Genomic DNA, 18,062 nt, shown 5'->3' with positions numbered 1-18,062 from the left:
GTTGAGCCCCACGTTGGGTGTAGAAATTATTTAAAAGTAAATCTTAAAACAAAAAAAGGGGGTGCCTTGGTGGCTCAGAGGGGAGTCTGCTTCAAATTCTCTCTCTGCCCCTCCCCAGATGGGGGGGGGGCAAACAGGGAAAAGGGCAGAGGAAGAGGAAGAGAATCTCAAGCAGATTCTCCACTGAGCGTGGAGCCTGACTCAGAGCTTGATCCCAGGACTCTGAGATCATGATCTGAGCCGAAACCAAGAGTTGGATGCTGAGCCACCCAGGCACTCTGATAAATAAATCTTAAAAAACAAAAACAAAATAGTCTGCGTCTAAATAGTTGCTTTCCCAATTTTTGCTGTTCCTGAGTACTGTTATCTAGTTATTATTATTTTTCTTTAAATTGACTCACTTCTTTCTACTAATATAAATTCATTTTTACGGGGAAAAAAAGAAATGAATGAGATGTTGGAAATACCAAGGCCTAGAGAGGAGGAGTTCTGCACCCTGAGAAATGGCAGAGATGGGGCAGAGAGAACGGCTTTGAGGCTGGGGATGCAAGTCTTCAGGGGTCCAGGGTGACAGCAGGCAGTGGGGAAGCCAGATCCAAGATATCTGACAGATGTGAGGGGATAGGAATCTACAATCTGAGGGAAGCAGGTGGGCAAAGATTTTGGAGTCTGAGCCTCATACAGGGATGCTTAGGGTGAGGATGGGAGGGAGGAGGTGGGGTATAGATGGGGCTCCAGGTGGGTACCTGGTTTGGGGAAGTGCGCTGAGAAGAATGGCAGGGCAGGGGTTGAGGCCCAGGAAGGGGTGCTGGGAGGGCTAAAGGAAGGGGGGACCTAGAGGCGGGAGCCTGAGGGATGTGAGGAGCTGAAGAGTGACTGCAGGGATGGTCCAAAGACCCAGATCCAAAGGGGGCATAAAGGCAACATTTGGGGAGAAGCAGGTTGGGCCCTGCACCCAGTCCCAGTTGTTCCAGGCCGTATAGGTCACTGGGTCTGGGCCATGGGCCATGGTTAGCAACCTGAGAAAGATGCTGGTGCGAGGTCTGAGTTCCCCCAGAATCTTCTCAGTACCAGCAGCTCACATTTCGGAGCATTGACCTGAGGGGGCTGGTCTGGGGGGGGGGGCGGTGGCTGGCACCCTGCCTATAAGGAGCCTTAGGAGCAGTGCAGTTTTTGTAGTGACCAGGCACTTGGGGATTTCTCGCCAGTGCTGTTGCAGGGTGGGCCACAGGTTATCAGGAACAAAAATGACCAGTATGTCAGGCAGAGGGGACTTCCACATAAGTGCCCAGGGCTCTGTGGTTTCCTTCCTGCCTGTGACACCGGGGAGTGGCATGACCTCTGGTGTTCCAGCTGGTGCAGGGATGAGGAGATGTCTGCCTCTCCGAGGCTTGGGGAGAAACTAAATTACTGCTTGCACCGTGATTACTGACTGTTCCCATTCCTGCACCAGACCTGATAATGGTGTTCTAGCTGATTCACCCATATGGTTTGTTCTTTTAGTACCTGTTGTCACACGGAATGGTCTTATCTGTCTTCTGTATGAGTCTGACCATGAGTCTGGCTTTTGAGAACTGGGCTTAATTACGGTACCACTTACTTACCTGGTTCCAAGTTTTATTTATAAGAAGGGACAGCAGCCTTTAAAAAAAAAATAACAATCTCTTCTTTGTAGGGCACCTTTCTTCTAAGTTAATGATGGCTATTTTACGTTTATAGGACCCCTTAGCGCCTTGCTTTTTTTGAGTGAGTCAGGAGTTCCTTCCCCTCAAGAGGTGAAACTGGAGTCAGGTGTATTGTCAGAGGCCCTGCTGTGTGCCTGGCACAAAGCCCAGTGGAGTTGGTGGGAGACCCACTTCCCAACCCACTCCCCTGCTCTGGGCTCAGGTTGCTACAAGTGGCAGAACCAGTTATGGAGCCTCTGGGAAAGGCTGGGTGGCTGGTAATTCATGATTCATCCTTCCCCTCTGTGATGTGGGTTCTGTTCTGACAGTCTACTCTAGTGATTTTTTCCCTTTTTCAGACTTGGTTTCTCAAGAGTCAGGGTTAGCAGGTGGAAGGGAAAATTGTGAAATAGTGGTAAGGTGTCCCAGGGTCAGGACAGCACTCACTTCTTCTCCTTAATGGCCCTGAAGTAATTGACAGAGTTGAGGCTTTCTCATCGTGTTTTGGATGTTTGCCCCTTTCATTCAATAGGTATTTATTGTGTGCCTACTCAGTGCCAGGTCCTGTTCAGTGCACTGTTCTGGGCCCTGGGGATAAACAAAACTCCCTGCCCCATAAAGCACATTCCCTTTTTTTGTAAGGGAAACCCCCATTATTTTCCTATACCTGTGGGCTGTCATTTGAGGTACAATTATGACAATTGTAAAATGAAAAAAAATTTTTTTAAAGATTTTATTAATTTGTTTGAGAGAGAGAGAGAGAGTGCATGAACAGGGGGGAGGGGCAGAGGGAGAGAGAGAAGCAGATTCCCTGCTGAGCATGGAGCCCAACGAAGGGCTGGATCCCAGGACCCTGAGATCATGACCTGAGCCAAAATCAGACATTTACCAAACTGAGCCACCCAGTCACCCCTGAAAAAAAATATTTTTAATTAAAAAATTTTTTTTTTAATTTTAAAAATTGTAAAATTATTTTTAAAGAACCAGAACAGTTGGGCCACCTGTCTGGTTCATTCAGCACAGTATGCAGCCCTTGATCTTAGGGTTGTTAGTTCGAGCCCCACATGGGGTATAGAGATTACTTAAAAATAAAAAAATCTTTAAAAAATAAAAAATAAAAGAACCAAAACAGTTTATCTGTTTTTCCAGACTATACCAGAAAAGAAACAGCAGATTAGAAGCACTTCAAGGGAAGTGCTGGCATCTGGCACTGACTAGTAGAGACTAAGTAGGGAAGAGACAGGACAACTATAAAGAGAGTAGATTTTAAGATCATTGCCTCCCAGAGAAGCATAGAAAAAGCCTGACTCTGCCTTCAGTGGAGCCTGAATGTGTTGCACTGCTCAGTAGTTTACGTTCTGATGATAATCCCGAGACAAGGAAGTCAGACTAAACTCAAGAGGTGTCGTAGGATGGAGAAGGGGAGTGGGGAGGCAATAGCATTTTAGAAAGACATCAGGAGAAAGACCACACTTCTGCAAATTGGAATTTAAAGTCCTTGTGGAGCTTCTGTTCATCTGAGATATTTGTCTTTCTGGGGCTGGGCCTTGGAGATAGCCTGGTCTTCTGAAAAACCATGGTCTGTGCAGGGGACATTGGGTGGGAAGCCACTCAACTGTCACCTCACTCTTCCTCTCTGTGAAGTCTCAGGAAATGCAAATGAATGTTTCCAAGTGCTAGGGAGGCCAGGGATTGAGGGGAAACCCACAGGTAAAGAAAGAAAGCTGTAAGTATGAAGTCAGTCCAGTAGCCTTTGGCAACTTCTTTTTTTTTAAATATTTTATTTATTTATTTGTTCATTCATTCATTCATTTTCTTAGAGAGAGTGAGTGTGGGGCGGTGGTGGGGTGGTGGGCAGAAGGAGAGGGAGAGAGAAAATCCTAAGCAGGCTCCATGCCCAGCACAGAGCCCAACTCGGGGCTCCATCTCACACCCCTGAGATCATCACCTGAGCTGAAATCAAGAGTCGGAAGCTTAACTGACTGAGCCACCCAGGCAGCCCTAAAGACTTTATTTTTGAGTAATCTCTACATCCAACATGGGACTCAAACCCATAACCCTGAGATGAATAGTCGCATGCTGCGTAGGCTGAGCCAGGAGGTACCCCAGCTTTTGGCAACTTCCTGATGTGGCTTCAGCCCTGCCTGAATGATCCAGCTCTTGCAGACTCGGGTTCATGGAGGAGCTGCCATCCCCGATGCTTGGTTCTAGCTGGTCCAAGATGGTCCTAGCTTTACCCACATCATTGCAAATAGGGTCTCTCTGTTTCTCTCTTCTGAAAGTCCTTCCTCCTTCCCAACTTTATCACAGTTAAGGAACATATTTTGCATCTTTTTGCCCTGAATCCAGCCTCTTGAGCAGCTAATAAGGCAGGATTATTTCATAATAAACAACATTGACACCGGAAGCTTTTTCAAAGGCCTGCTTCACGATAGTTGTGTTTATATGATGAGAAATTCTTAAGGCAGCAGTCACTTTGGAACGCTGGGCAAAGCTGGGAATCCAGTTTGTAACACAAAACACCGAACTCCAAGCCAACTGCTTCAAAGTCACAACTGGCCTTCAAGGCTAAAACCCAGGAATGAGCCCTGCCCAGAGCAGGCTTAACAGCTAAAAATAGTAATAACTAGTTAATCAGGATACACTTGGGGCGCCTGGGTGGCACAGTCGTAAAGCGTCTGCCTTCGGCTCAGGGCGTGATCCCAGAGTCCTGGGATCGAGCCCCACATCAGGCTCCCCCGCTGGGAGCCTGCTTCTTCCTCTCCCACTCCCCCTGCCTGTGTTCCCTCTCTCCCTGGCTGTCTCTCTCTCTGTCAAATAAATAAATAAAATCTTAAAAAAAAAAAAAAAAAGGACAGACACGCTTGACCAGCATTCTTAGGCCACCTGGGTTTTGGTTCATAGCCACTCTTAGAAGATCTCAGTCTACCTACTCTGCCCTCTACTCTTTGAATGAGAGTATTTCAGAGCCTCTGGGGGCTAACCAAGGATTACACTTTAGGACCACACCCCCAGCAGACTTGAAACCAGCCCTCTCCATCTTGAGAATTCAAATTGGGCTGACCTGGCCCCACTGTGGACTCATATCCATCCCTGGAATTGCTCTCAGGTTGGCATTATTCTGGGCTGGTGTCACAATTTACCTTCCTCCCAGAATTGGATAGGCAAAAGTTTTGGGACTTATATTGAGTGCCCAGTTTTTGTCAGGTACTTCACATGGACTGTTTTTTGTTGGTTTTTTTAAATCCTCACAACTGTCCTATGTGTAGGGGATACTTCCCTCCCACTGTAGTTGAAGAAGCTAAGGCTGATTGGGGTTCAACAATTTGTCCAAAGTCATGCTAGTAGTATACAGAAGATTGAAAATTTTAAAATACATCTATTGGATTCCAGAACTTTCTTTCAGTGAACTATGCTGCCTTCTAGCTTAGAATAGTAGAAAGAAGCAGAACATCCCTGTTTTTTTAAATTGAGATATAATTGACATATTAACATAATGACTCGATACATGTGTCCATGGTAAGATGTATAACACGGTAAGTCTAGTTAACATCCGTCACCACACATAGTAACACATTTTTTTTCTTGTGGTAAGAGCTTTTAAGATCTCTAGCAAATTTCAAGTATACAATACGGTATTATTAAATTTATCAGCACACTATACATTACATCCCCATGACTTATTTATTTTATAACTGAAGTTTGCACCTTTCGAACCCCTTTACCCATCTCACCCACCTCCCACCTCTGGCAACCACCGGCCTGTTCTCTGTATCTTTGAGTTTGGGTTTTTTGTTTGTTTTTTTAGATCTAGATTTAAGTGAGATCATATAGTATTTGTCTTTCTGTCTGACTCATTGCACTCAGCACGATGCCCTCAAGCTTCATCCATGTTGTCACAATTGGCACACTTTCCTTTTTTATGGCTGAATAATATTTGTGTGTGTGTGTGTGTGTGTGTGTGTGTGTGTGTGTGTGTGTACCACATCTTTTTCCATCCATCAGGTTGTTTCCATGTCTTGGTTATTGTAAGTAATGCTGCAATGAACATGGGGGTGCATATATATTTTCAAGTTAGTGGGGTTTTTTTTGTTTTTTTTTTAAAGATTTTTTTTTTTTTTTTAAGATTTTATTTATTTAGTCGACAGAGATAGAGACAGCCAGCGAGAGAGGGAACACAAGCAGGGGGAGTGGGAGAGGAAGAAGCAGGCTTACAGCGGAGGAGCCTGATGTGGGGCTCGATCCCAGAACACTGGGATCACACCCTGAGCTGAAGGCAGACGCTTAACCGCTGTGCCACCCAGGCGCCCCTCAAGTTAGTGTTTTTATTTCCTTTGGATAAATACCCAGAAGCCGGATTTTTATAGCATGTGGTAGTTCTATTTTCAATTTTTTGAGGAACCTCCGTACTGTTTCCCACGGCGGCTACACCAATTTATATTCATACCAACAGGGCATGAGAGTTCTCTTTTCTCCGCTTCCTTGCCAACACTTGTTATTTCTAGTCTTTTTGAGAAAAGCCATTCTAACAGGTGTGAGGTGATACCTCCTTGTGGTTTTGATTTGCATTTCCCGATGATAAGTGATGTTGAGTAACTTTTCATGTGCCTCTGGCCATCTGTATGTCTTTTTTTGGAAAATGTTATTCAGATCCTCTGCCCATTTTTAAAATCAGATTGCTTAGGTCTTTTTGCTATTGAGTTGTATGAGTTCTTTTTATATTTTGAATATTCATCCTTTATCAGATATATGATTTGCCAATATTTTCTCCCATTCCATAGGTTGCCTTTTCATTTTGTGGATGGTTTCCTTTGCTGTGCAGAAGCTTTTGAGTTTGATGTAGTCCCACTTGTTTATTTTTGCTTCTGTTGCTTTTGCTTTTGGTGTCAAATCCAAGCAATCCTTGCCAACACTGATGTCAAGAAGCTTAGCATCTATGTTTTCTTCTAGGAGTTTTATGGTTTCAAGTCTTACATTCAAGTCTTTAATCCATTTTGAGTTGATTTTTGTGTATGGCATAAGGTAGGGATCCAGTTTCTTTCTTCTGTATGTGGCTGCTTTTGCTTCATTAGTTTTGGTATGTTGTATTTCCATTGTCATTTGTCTCAAGGTATTTCTTTATTTCTCTTTTGATTTCTACTTTGACCCACTGGTTGTTCAGTAGCTTGTGGTTTACTCTCCACATATTTGCGAATTTTCCAGTTGTCTTCCTACAGTTGATTTCTAGTTTTATACAACTGTGGTCAGAAAAGATACTTGATATGATTTCAATCTTTTAAAAATTTTTTTAAAAAATTTTGAGAGAGAGTGTGTGAGTGAGGGGAGGGGCAGATGGAAAGGGAGAAGGGAAGCAGACTCCCTGCTGAGTGCAGAGCCCCACACAGGGCTGGATCCCATGACCCTGAGATCATGACCTGAGTCGAAACCAAGTCAGACTCTCAACCACCTGAGCCACCCAGTGCCTCTCAATCTTTTAAAATTTAGTAAGACTTATTTTTGGTCTAACATATGATCTATCCTGGAGAATGTTCTGTGTGTGCTTGAGAAGAATGTATATTCTATTGCTTTGGATGGAATGTTCTGTATATCTGTTAAATCCATCTGGTCTAATGTGTCATTTAAGGCTGATGCTTTCTTATTGATTTTTCCATCTGGATGATCTATCAGTTGATGGAAGTGGGGTATCAAAGTCCCCTGCTATTGCTGTATTTACTTTATACATTTAGGTGCTCCTATGTTAGGTATATAATATTTACAAATATTATATCTTCTTGATGGAGTCCTTTATCATTATATAATGACTCTTGCCTCTTATTATACTCTTTGTCTTAAAGTTTATTTTGTCTAACTATAGCTACCTCAGCTTTGTTTTTGGTTGTGTGGAGTATCTTTTTCCATCCCTTTACTTTTAGTCTGTGTGTGTCCTTACCTCTGAGGTGAGTCTCTTATAGGCCGCATGTAGGTGGGTCTTGCTTTTTAATCTATTCAGCCATTCTGTCTTTTGATTGGTGCACTTAGACCTGGTTTTTTTTTCTTAAGATTATATTTTTGAGCAATCTCGACACCCAGCATGGGGCTCGAACTCACAACCCCGAGATCAAGAGTCACGTGCTCTACCGACTGAGCTAGCTGGGTGCCCCTAGACCTGTTTGGGTTTTTTGACAGTGTTTTTCTTTTCTTTTTTCTTTTTTTTTAAAGATTTTATTTATTTATTTGACCAAGAGAGACAGCCAGCGAGAGAGGGAACACAAGCAGGGGGAGTGGGAGAGGAAGAAGCAGGCTCCCAGCGGAGCAGGGAGCCCGATATGGGGCTTGATCCCAGGACCCTGGGATCACGCCCTGAGCCAAAGGCAGATGCTTCACAACTGAGCCACCCAGGCGCCCTGATAGTAAGGATTGTCTTATCTGTCACATTTCATGCAAATACTTCCCTTAGGTTTCATTTCCCTATTTATTTTGTCTATGATTTTTTACCTAGAGAAATTTAAATTTTTTCATTGTAAATTTATTCATTCTGTGTATGTGTGGTGTATGTGTATTTTCACATGTGTGAGTTCTTCCCTTGCTTTAATACTTAGGAATTTCTTCGCAATTCCACAGGCAGATTAATAGTGCCATCATTTTCTTTCTTTTAGGTTCTTTTAGTTTTGTTTTTTATATTTAGTGTTTTGATCCATCTGGAGTTATTTTGGTATATGGTTTAAGATGAAGATTTAACTTTTTCTTCACTAGTGTAATAAATTTTAATAATACTTTTTACCATATGTTGAATTTTTACATTTGTTAGTGTTTGTTTCTTGGCCAGGCTTATGTGTGCCATTAATCTTGGCTTTGTGCTTTTTATTTTTTATTTTTTTAAAGATTTTATTTATTTATTCGACAGAGATAGAGACAGCCAACGAGAGAGGGAACACAAGCAGGGGGAGTGGGAGAGGAAGAAGCAGGCTCATAGCAGAGGAGCCTGATGTGGGGCTCGATCCCGTAACGCCCGGATCACGCCCTGAGCTGAAGGCAGGCTCTTAACCGCTGTGCCACCCAGGCGCCCCATGCCTTTGTGCTTTTTATGATACCCTTTCATAGCTGACAGAGAATGTAGAGGTTTAAGTTCTTTGGGCTTAGAGATCCCAAAAGCCTCTTCAGTCATTCATCCTTGATAAAGATTCACTACCCTTGAACTCGGCAAGCCCATCACGTCTGGCCCTGCTCATCTGCGCCGTGAGCTTTCCCTTCTGATTGTTCTACTCTCTTGTTTTATGAGTCACACATAATTTATAAATCTTTTTTTTTTAAGATTTTATTTATTTATTTGACAGAGAACGGGAGAGAGAGTGAGAGAAAGCACAAGCAAGGGGAGCGGCAGGCAGAGAGAGAAGCAGACTCCCCACTGAGCCGGGAGCCCAATGCAGGACTCGATCCCAGGACCCCGGGATCATGACCTGAGCCAAAGGCAGAAGCTTAACTGACTGAGCCACCCAGGCGCCTCGAATCACACATAACTTATGAATCATATTAACTTTCTTAATATTTTCAGTGTCATCCCCGAGAAATTTTATCATACTTTAACCTTTGTTTTCTCCTCTTCTTGGCCCACTGAGCGTTTCTTTACCTATATGTATGTTCTCACTCCCCAGCATTTCTTCATCCCAGGTCTGTGCGTTAAAATGTGTTTGTATGAGGGCTGCCTGGCTGGCTCAGTTGGTAGAGCATGTGACTCTTGATTTCAAGTCATGCGTTCAAGCCCCACGTTGGGTGTGGAGCCTACTTTAAAAAACAAAAATTAGGGGCACCTGGGTGGCGCAGTCGTTAAGCGTCTGCCTTCGGCTCAGGGCGTGATCCCAGCGTTATGGGATCGAGCCCCACATCAGGCTTCCCCGCTGGGAGCCTGCTTCTTCCTCTCCCACTCCCCCTGCTTGTGTTCCCTCTCTCGCTAGCTGTCTCTCTCTGTCAAATAAATAAATAAAATCTTAAAAAAAAAAAAATTAAAAAAAAAACCTGTTCATATGAATTGATTCTTTTCCTACTCTTCTTCCATTACTTTTCTTTGGTTGAAGTTTCTTTGTTTGTTTAAGATTTTATTTTTAAGAGGCGCCTGGGTGGCTCAGTCAGTTAAGCGTCTGCCTTCAGCTCGGGCTGTGGTCCCAGAATCCTGGGCTCGAGTCCCGCATTGGGCTCCTTGCTCCACAGGGAGTCTGCTTCTCCTTCTCTCTCTGTGTCTCATGAATAAATATATAAAATCTTTTAAAAAAATATATTTTTAAGCAATCTCTACACCCAGCGTGGGTCTTGAACCCACAACCCAGAGATCAAGAGTTGCACCCTTCACTGGCTGAGCCAGCCAGGTAACCATGTCCCTCTTTTTCCATGTCCTTTTCTGTTCTCGGTACCTTTCCCTCATTAAAGCAAAACTTTTTTTTAGCTGCTTTTTTTTTTTAAGATTTTATTTTTAAGTAGTCTCCACACCTAACATGGAGCTCAAACTCACAACCCCAAGATCAAGAGGCTCTTGCTGTACTGACTGAGCCAGCCAGGCGCCCCTAAAACAAAACTCTTACGTATCTCTTCTAAGCTGGTCTGGGGCTCTAAGAGAAGTCAGGCTCTTTTACACCCTCTGTCTTGAATGTCCTTTCCAGCTCTCTGCTGACAGAGCTACTCACCTTTCAGACCCAGCTCAAATATTGCCCCTCTGGGAAGCCAGCAGCGCTAAAATTAATTACTTCCTTCTCTGTGTTTCCATTATTTTTTAAAATTATTTCATTTTATTTGTTATATTTTATTTCATCATGATAAGTGTACTTTTTAATCCCCATCCCCTATTCCCCCCGCCAACTCACCTGCTCTCTGGTAACCATCATTTTGTTCTCTATAGTTAAGAGTCTGTTTCTTGGGGCGCCTGGGTGGCTCAGTCGTTAAGCATCTGCCTTCGGCTCAGGGCGTGATCCCAGGGTCCTGAGATCGAGCCCCGCATTGGGCTCCCTGCTCAGCTGCTGCTTCCTCTCCCACTCCCCCTGCTTGTGTTCCCTCTCTCGCTGGCTGTCTCTCTCTCTCTGTCAAATAAATAAATAAACAAAATCTTAAAAAAAAAAAGAGAGAGAGTCTGTTTCTTGGTTTGTCTCTCTTTTTTTTTCCTTTTGCTTGTTTTTTTTCTTTGCTTGTTTGTTTTATTTCTTAAATTCCACATATGAGTGAGATCTAGCCACATTGTTGCAAATGGCAAAATTCCAGTCTTTTTGATGGCTGAATAATATTCCATTGTGTGTGTGTGTGTGTGTGTGTGTGTGTGTGTGTGTGTGTGACATCTGCTTTATCCATTCATCAGTCAGTGGGCACTTGGGCTGCTTCCATAGTTTGGCTATTGTAAATAATGCTTCAGTAAACATTGGGGTGCATGTATCCCTTTGAATTAGTACTTTTGTATTTTGGGGGTAAATACCCAGTGGTGAGATACCTAGATCTAGGGTAGTTCTACTTTTAATTTTTTGAGGAACCTCCAGTGGGAATTTGTATTCCCACCAACAGCGCATGAGGGTTCCTTTTTAACCGCATCATTGTCCAACACTTGTTGTTTCTTGAGGTTTTGTTTTTTTTGTTTGTTTGTTTGTTTTAAGTGAGCTCTGTGCCCAATGAGGCTTGAACTCATGACCCTGAGATCAAGAGTTGCATGCCTGGGCCCCTGGGTGGCTCAGTTAGTAAAGTGTCTGCCTTTGGCTCAGGTCAGGATCCTGGGGTCCTGGGATCGAGTTCCGGATCAGGCTCCCCACTCTGCTTCAGAGGGAGTCTGCTTCTCCCTCTGCCCCTATCCCCTCCTCATGCTCTCTCTCTCTCACACACACATACTCTGTCTCTCTCAAATAAATAGAAGCTTTAAAAAAAAATAAAGGAGTTACATGCTCCATGGATTGAGCCAGCCAAGCATCCCTGTTTCTTGTGTTTTTGATTTTAGCCATTCTGACAGGTGTGAGGTGATATCTCATTATAGTTTTGATTTCCCTGATGATGATGTTGCGCATCTTTTCATGTGTCTGTTGGCCATCTGTCTGTCTTCTTTGGAGAAACGTCTGTTCGTGTCTTCTGCCCATTTTTCAATTGAATTATTTGTTTTTTGGGTGTTGATTCTATAAGTTCTTTAGTATTTTGGATACTAACCTTTGATTGGATATGTCATTTGCAAATATCTTCTCCTATTCAGTAGGTTGTCTTTTAGTTTTGTTGTTTCCTTTACGGTGAAGAAGCTTTGTATTTTTTTTTTAAAGATTTTATTTATTTATTTGACAGAGAGAGAGAGAGAGAGAGCAGAAGTAGGCAGAACGGCAGGCAGAGGGAGAGGAAAAAGCAGGCTCCCTGCTAAGCAGGGAGCCTGATGCGGGACTCGACCTCAGGACCCCGGGATCATGACCCGAGCCGAAGGCAGTAGCTTAACTGACTGAGCCTCCCAGGCGCCCCTGAAGCTTTGTATTTTGATGTAGTCACAATAGTTTATTTTTGCTTTTATTTCCCTTACCTCAGGAGACACATCTAGAAAAATGTTGCTACGGCTGGTGTCAGAGAGATTATTGCCTGTGCTCTCTTCAAGTATTTTTATGGTTTCAAGTCTCACATTTAGGTCTTTAATCCATTTTGAGTTTTGGGGGTATGGTGAATCAAAGTGCTCCAGTTTCATTCTTTTACATGTGTCCATTTGTTGAAGAGACTGTCTTTTTCCCCATTGTTTATTTATTCCTCCTTTGTCAAAGATTAATTGACCATGTAATTGTGGATTTATTTCTGGGTTTTCATTTTCATAGACCACTCTTATGGCATCACACACAATCATGTAGTTCACTGTTTTCACGGCCATCTTTCTTGCTAAACAGTGTCCTTCCTCTTCAGTGTCAGGGAAATATCTGATTTTTTTCTGTATCTCCAACTTCAGTTCAGCCTCTTTATTCCTAGATATTCCATCAGTGGACCCAGGAGGTGGGGTATATTCAGTGCTGTACTGAAGCGCTCTCAGCTCTCCTCCTACCCTTAGGTACCTCTCCTTAGGGATGAATACCATCCTGACCTTGACTTTCTGGCGTTACCTCTCTTCTTGCTAATAACCAGCCAGTGCATGAGACTGGTAATTTTTTTCTGATAAGATCTTGAAATACAGAATGATCAGCCCCTATAACCTTTAAAGGATGGTTTGGCAATTGAGGTCCAGGCCAGGCCTTGAGGGAGTGGGGGGTCCAGGTTACATAAATTTGATTACAGCAGTTGTATTCAGTTGCAACTTTGGGGAGTATGGAGCTGGAAGGGCAGGGGTAAGATGGGGTCCATGCAGATGGAGGTAACCTAGGTCTAGTTATACTGTTGCTTCAGAAAAATCTGATGAGACTGTTATAGACATTTGTCAGAGGAACACATTCTAGAAAGAGAATTGATAAGCAAATTGATATATATAGATTAATTTCCCATTCTTATTACATAATTAATTTTTTTCAATTTGAACAATTCATTTCCCTATTTAAGTAAAACAAAAACAGTTTTCTTTTTTTTTTTTTTTGGTTGTTTCTGTGTCCCCTCTTTTATGGTTTTGCAGCAGAATGTCCAACGTGAAGCGTAATTGCAAATATTCAGCTGTGCACAAGAGAATAGTGCTTAAGTACAAATGTAGACGTGACTCTTTTTTAAATAAATACTTAAGCACAACTCAGGTCCCACAAGCACCTGGACTCTAAGGTCTGTGTGGCAAAACAAAACAAAAACAAAAACTAAAACCAGCTTTCTGATACAAAACATCCAAAATGAATTATAAAACACATAACAGTACTTAATATCATTCCTTTAGAATAAAGTCCATAAAGCACTCCCTCAAAAAAAAAAAAAGAAAAGAAAAGGGAAGAATGTGCTACTCCATGCTCCCTTTTTTTTTTTTTTTAAAGATTTTATTTGTTTGTTTGTCCGAGAGAAATAGCAAGAGAGAGCACAAGCCGGGGAGCGGCAGGCAGAGGGAGTAGCAGGCTCCCCGCTGAGCAAGGAGCCCGATGCGGGACTCGATCTCAATCCTGACCTGAGCCAAAGGCAGGTGCTTAACCAACTGAGCCAGCCAGGTACCCTCCCCCCCATGCTCCTTCTATCTTGCTTTTTTACTGGTCCTTCTTGCCTCCTTTCTCCCTTTTACTGTCTCTTTCATGAGACATACAATACTTTTAAATAGCCCCATGATACAAAAGAAACTGTCTTCCACAAAATGCCCCAAAATCAGTAGGCCGCAGCCCTCATCCTGGTCCTGAAGAAGTCCATTCTGAGGGCAGGCAGCTTTCACGTTCCGGTGACAGACACCGTCTTCTCCCTGCCTCTTCCTTTCACCCGTCTCAGAGAGAGAGGAGTGGGAGAGAGGCCGAAGCAAAACTGAAAAGAGCCCTGTTTTCTGGCATGATCAAGGAGGAAGGTTTAAAAGACTTCCCACAAGGGGCGCCTGGGTGGCACAGCGGTTGGGCGTCTGCCTTCGGCTCAGGGCATGATCCCGGCGATCTGGGATCGAGCCCCACATCAGGCTCTTCTGCTATAATCCTGCTTCTTCCTCTCCCACTCCCCCTGCTTGTGTTCCCTCTCTCTCGCTGGCTGTCTCTATCTCTGTCGAATAAATAAATAAAATCTTAAATAAAATAAAATAAAAGACTTCCCATCATCCAGTTAACACTCGAACCTTGAAGAGAGGGTTGAGGAACTGGGGAAAGAACATTAGTATTGTTTTACTTATTGAAGAAGAAAAACAACAAATGATGGACCCTAATATATAAAGTATATATAATAAAGGCTTAGTTTTAAATGAAAAATAAATGAAGCCAGGGGCACAATGGAGGAGGCAAAAGAAAGAAGGAGAAAAGATGAATGATAAGGGGCTGAAAGAGTAAAGATGATGTTTCAGATATGAACTGTATATAAAACGATCACCTTTTTATTATTAATTTTTTAATAGTGAAACCAGAGCTGGATGTTATTTTTTATTTTTTTATTTTTTTATTTTTTAAAATATTTTATTTATTTATTCAACAGAGATAGAGACAGCCAGCGAGAGAGGGAACACAAGCAGGGGGAGTGGGAGAGGAAGAAGCAGGCTCATAGCAGAAGAGCCTGATGTGGGGCTCGATCTCCTAACGCCGGGATCACGCCCTGAGCCGAAGGCAGACGCTTAACCGCTGTGCCACCCAGGCGCCCCTGGATGTTATTTTTTAATGGTGAAAAGCTAGATTGGGTTGGGGAGGCAAGAAGGTGGGCCAGGTGAGCACAGGTGGGTGATTGGAAGGTGGGAGTGTAGAAGGCACTTCTACACCCTGGCTGCTCAAGGCCTGTCCTGGCAGTGGAATCTGTCTTTTGGGCTGAGCCAGGAATGCCCGGAGAGCCTGATGGGCGTGGTCGCCCAGGCTTGTGAAGGTGTAGTGCCCGCCGCAGCCCAGCAGGTGGCAGCACATCCCGGAGGTTCTGGGCTAGGTGGCTGCCCGCGCTCCTTGGCCTTGGAGGTGGTAGTGGAGTGAGGCACCTCCCTTAGTGGTACTGGCTGCTTGCTTCTGAAGGGCCTTACTTAGCAACTTCGGGTAGAAGTATGTATTGGTTTCCTTTGAGAAGCCTAGAAAGCCAGTTGGCCTACCTCCTTGAGGAAGTTCTGTGTCCAGAGGCTCCTCCTCGCAGGAGGTTTGAGTGGCAGGTAAGGTGTGCAGGCCGAAGTGAGGGCAAGGCCTCAGGAACCAGAGGCAGAATCTGGGATTTTGTGCTCTGCCTTGTCTTTAAAACAGCTGAGTGGGCAATAGATGATAGAGAATTTTGGTGGCTATGTTTGTTTATTTTTACTAACATAATAAATAATACCTTTTTTCTTTTTAATTCAGAGATAAAAGATAAGAACTAAAGATGGACTGTAACCTCCCCACCAAGATAACCCCTGTTGACAATAAAAATGATAATAAAATAAGACCTGTTTAAGGTTTGAAAATTTGAGCTACGGAAAAGTATAAAATAGAAGTAAATGGGGGCGCCTGGCTGGCTTAGTTGGTGGAGCATGTGACTCTTGATCTCGGGGTTGTAAGTTCAAGCCCAGTGTTGGGTGTAGACATTACTTTAAAAAATACTTTTTATTATTATTATTTTTTTAAGATTTTATTTATTTATTTGACAGAGAGCGAGAGAGCACAAGCAAGGGGAGTGGCAGAGAGAGAGGGAGAAGCAAGCTCCTCGATGAGCAGGGAGCCCGATGAGGCAAAAAAATTTTTTTAAATGAGAAGTAAATGTTTCCCTCCCCTCCATCTTCAGCCTCTCTCCAAAGGAAACCACTGTTAGGTTTCTTATGATAAGAAACTTTTTTTCTCATAAATTTCTTATATAAAAAAAAAAACAGGGCACCTGGGTGGCGTAATTGATTAAGCATCTGACTCTTAGTTTCGGCTCAGGTCTGATCTCAGGGTCGTGAGATCGAGCTCTGCATCTGGCTCCACGCTCAGTGGGGAATCTGCTTGATTTCTCTTTCCCTCTGCCCCTCTCCCCTGCCCTCTCTCTCAAATAAATAAATAAATCTTAAAAAAATAATAATAAACCAAAGGCTATGCACATGCCCGAGTATCTCTATTTATAGTTCTTTTATTTATTTTAAATTCCAAAGTGATATTATATATACTGTTTATATATATACAAGTATATATATATATACTGTTTTAAGTCTTGTTTTTTTTTTTTTCATGCACTGTGCCTTGAAGATTTTTTTTTTTTGAGGTATAATTGACATATAATATTGTATTAGTTTCAGGGATATGACATAATGATTTGGTATTTATATATATTCAAAACCATCACCACAAAGTATCCAGTTAATATCAGTCATCATACAGAGTTAATTTTTTTTTTTTTTGCTTGAGATGAGGACTTGGAAGATTTTTCTAGTGGGCACATATAGACTGTCTATCATAGTATTTTTTTAAAAGATTTTATTTATTTATTTGCTAGAGAGAGAAAGAGAGAGAGCGCGCACAAGCAGGGGAGCATCAGGCAGAGGGAGAAGCGGGCTCCCCACTGAGCAGGGAGCCTGATGCGGGACTCGATCCCAGGACCCTGGGATCATGATGTGAGCTGAAGGCAGATGCTTAACCAACTGAGCCACTCAGGCGTCCCATATCATAGTATTTTTATTGGGTCTCTCTGTTGGTGGAGATTTTGGTTGGTTCCAGTGGGTGCTCATATAAACATTGCTGCAGGGGCGCCTGGCTGGCACAGTCAGTGGAGTATATGACTCTTGATCTCGTGGTTGTAGGTTTGACCATCATGCTGGGTGTAGAGATTACTTAAAAATAAAGTTTTTTAGGGGTGCCTGGGTGGCTCAGTTGGTTAAGTGTCTGACTTTTCAGCCCAGGTCTTGATCTCAGGGTTATGAGTTCAAGCCCCGCATTGGTCTCCACGCTGGGTGGGAGCCTACTTAAAAAAAAAAAAACAAAACAAAACAAAACAAAACTTTAAAAAAATAAACACCGGTGCCATGGACATCTTTGTATGTTTGCTTTGAGATACTTCTACAAGTCCAAATCTCTAGGAGTGATCAGAGGGCAAATACATTTTAAAACCTGTATGGCTCAATTTTCTTCCAGAAAGGGTGCCCCAGTTTACATGCCCACCAGGAGCATGTGAGTGCCTATTTGCAGGTGGCTGTAAAGAAACCTGCCCCTGCCAGGAGTCCTTCTGTGGTGAGACTGGTGCTGAGCAGGAAGTAGGCCCAGCTTCTCTGCTGCAGGACAGCAGCCAGCTCCCTCCACGGCTTTTGCCTCCTCCGCTGCAAATCTCAGAGTGTGAGTGACTGTTCCCGTGTGGGAGCCAGCAGCCTTTCTTTAAGCGCGGGGAGCGCTCCCTGGATTCCCTTATCACTTTAGTGAGATTTTCCTGTCTGTCCTGGAGTGAGAGAGTGAGTACCCACATTTTCTGGCTCTTCCAGGTGAAGAAGGCATATAGGCAGAAGGCCCTGTCCTGCCACCCAGACAAAAATCCGGATAATCCCAGAGCAGGTGAGTCTCTCCTAGGTGTGGGAAGGTGAGACCTGCTCACGCAGACATGGTGTCTTGCCCGTCTCTGCTCCGGAGTGCAGGCAGGCACAGGCAGCCCGGCTTCGGGTGCGCAGCTCCAAGCCTGCACTTTGCATGCGAGGGGTGCCTGGTCAGTTGCCCGTACAGCCCCCTTCCTTCGCTGGTCCATCATCTGCTGATGTCGGCCTTCCTGCCAGCCTGTGGCTTCTTTAAGGTGCTTTTCTGAGGGAACATCAGCCTGACTTCATTCTCTCCTCTTTCTTTTTTGATCTGTATTTTTAGCTGAGCTTTTCCACCAGCTTTCTCAGGCCTTGGAGGTACTGACCGATGCTGCGGCCAGGGTAAGCTCATCCTCCTCTATCTGAATTGTCCCCGT

At 43.6% G+C, this 18,062-nt stretch overlaps 1 protein-coding gene across 2 annotated transcripts in view; it reads left to right on the top strand.

The window, feature by feature from the left end:
- The window catches only part of DNAJC17 (DnaJ heat shock protein family (Hsp40) member C17), a 36,669-nt gene that overhangs the window by 8,746 nt on the left and 9,861 nt on the right, over positions 1-18,062 (top strand). For both annotated transcript variants that reach the window (XR_008957108.1, XM_026479997.4), the window contains exons 2-3: positions 17,599-17,668; positions 17,969-18,027. Coding sequence is in view for 1 of the 2 variants with exons in the window: in XM_026479997.4 (XP_026335782.3) it covers positions 17,599-17,668; positions 17,969-18,027 (129 nt within the window). In the remaining variant the exon portion in view is untranslated. The remainder of the gene's footprint in view (positions 1-17,598; positions 17,669-17,968; positions 18,028-18,062) is intronic.

Source organism: Ursus arctos, unplaced genomic scaffold (genome assembly GCF_023065955.2).
Source record: "Ursus arctos isolate Adak ecotype North America unplaced genomic scaffold, UrsArc2.0 scaffold_36, whole genome shotgun sequence".
In the NCBI taxonomy this organism is placed as follows: domain Eukaryota; kingdom Metazoa; phylum Chordata; class Mammalia; order Carnivora; family Ursidae; genus Ursus; species Ursus arctos.
This window is presented reverse-complemented; position numbering and strand designations above follow the sequence as displayed.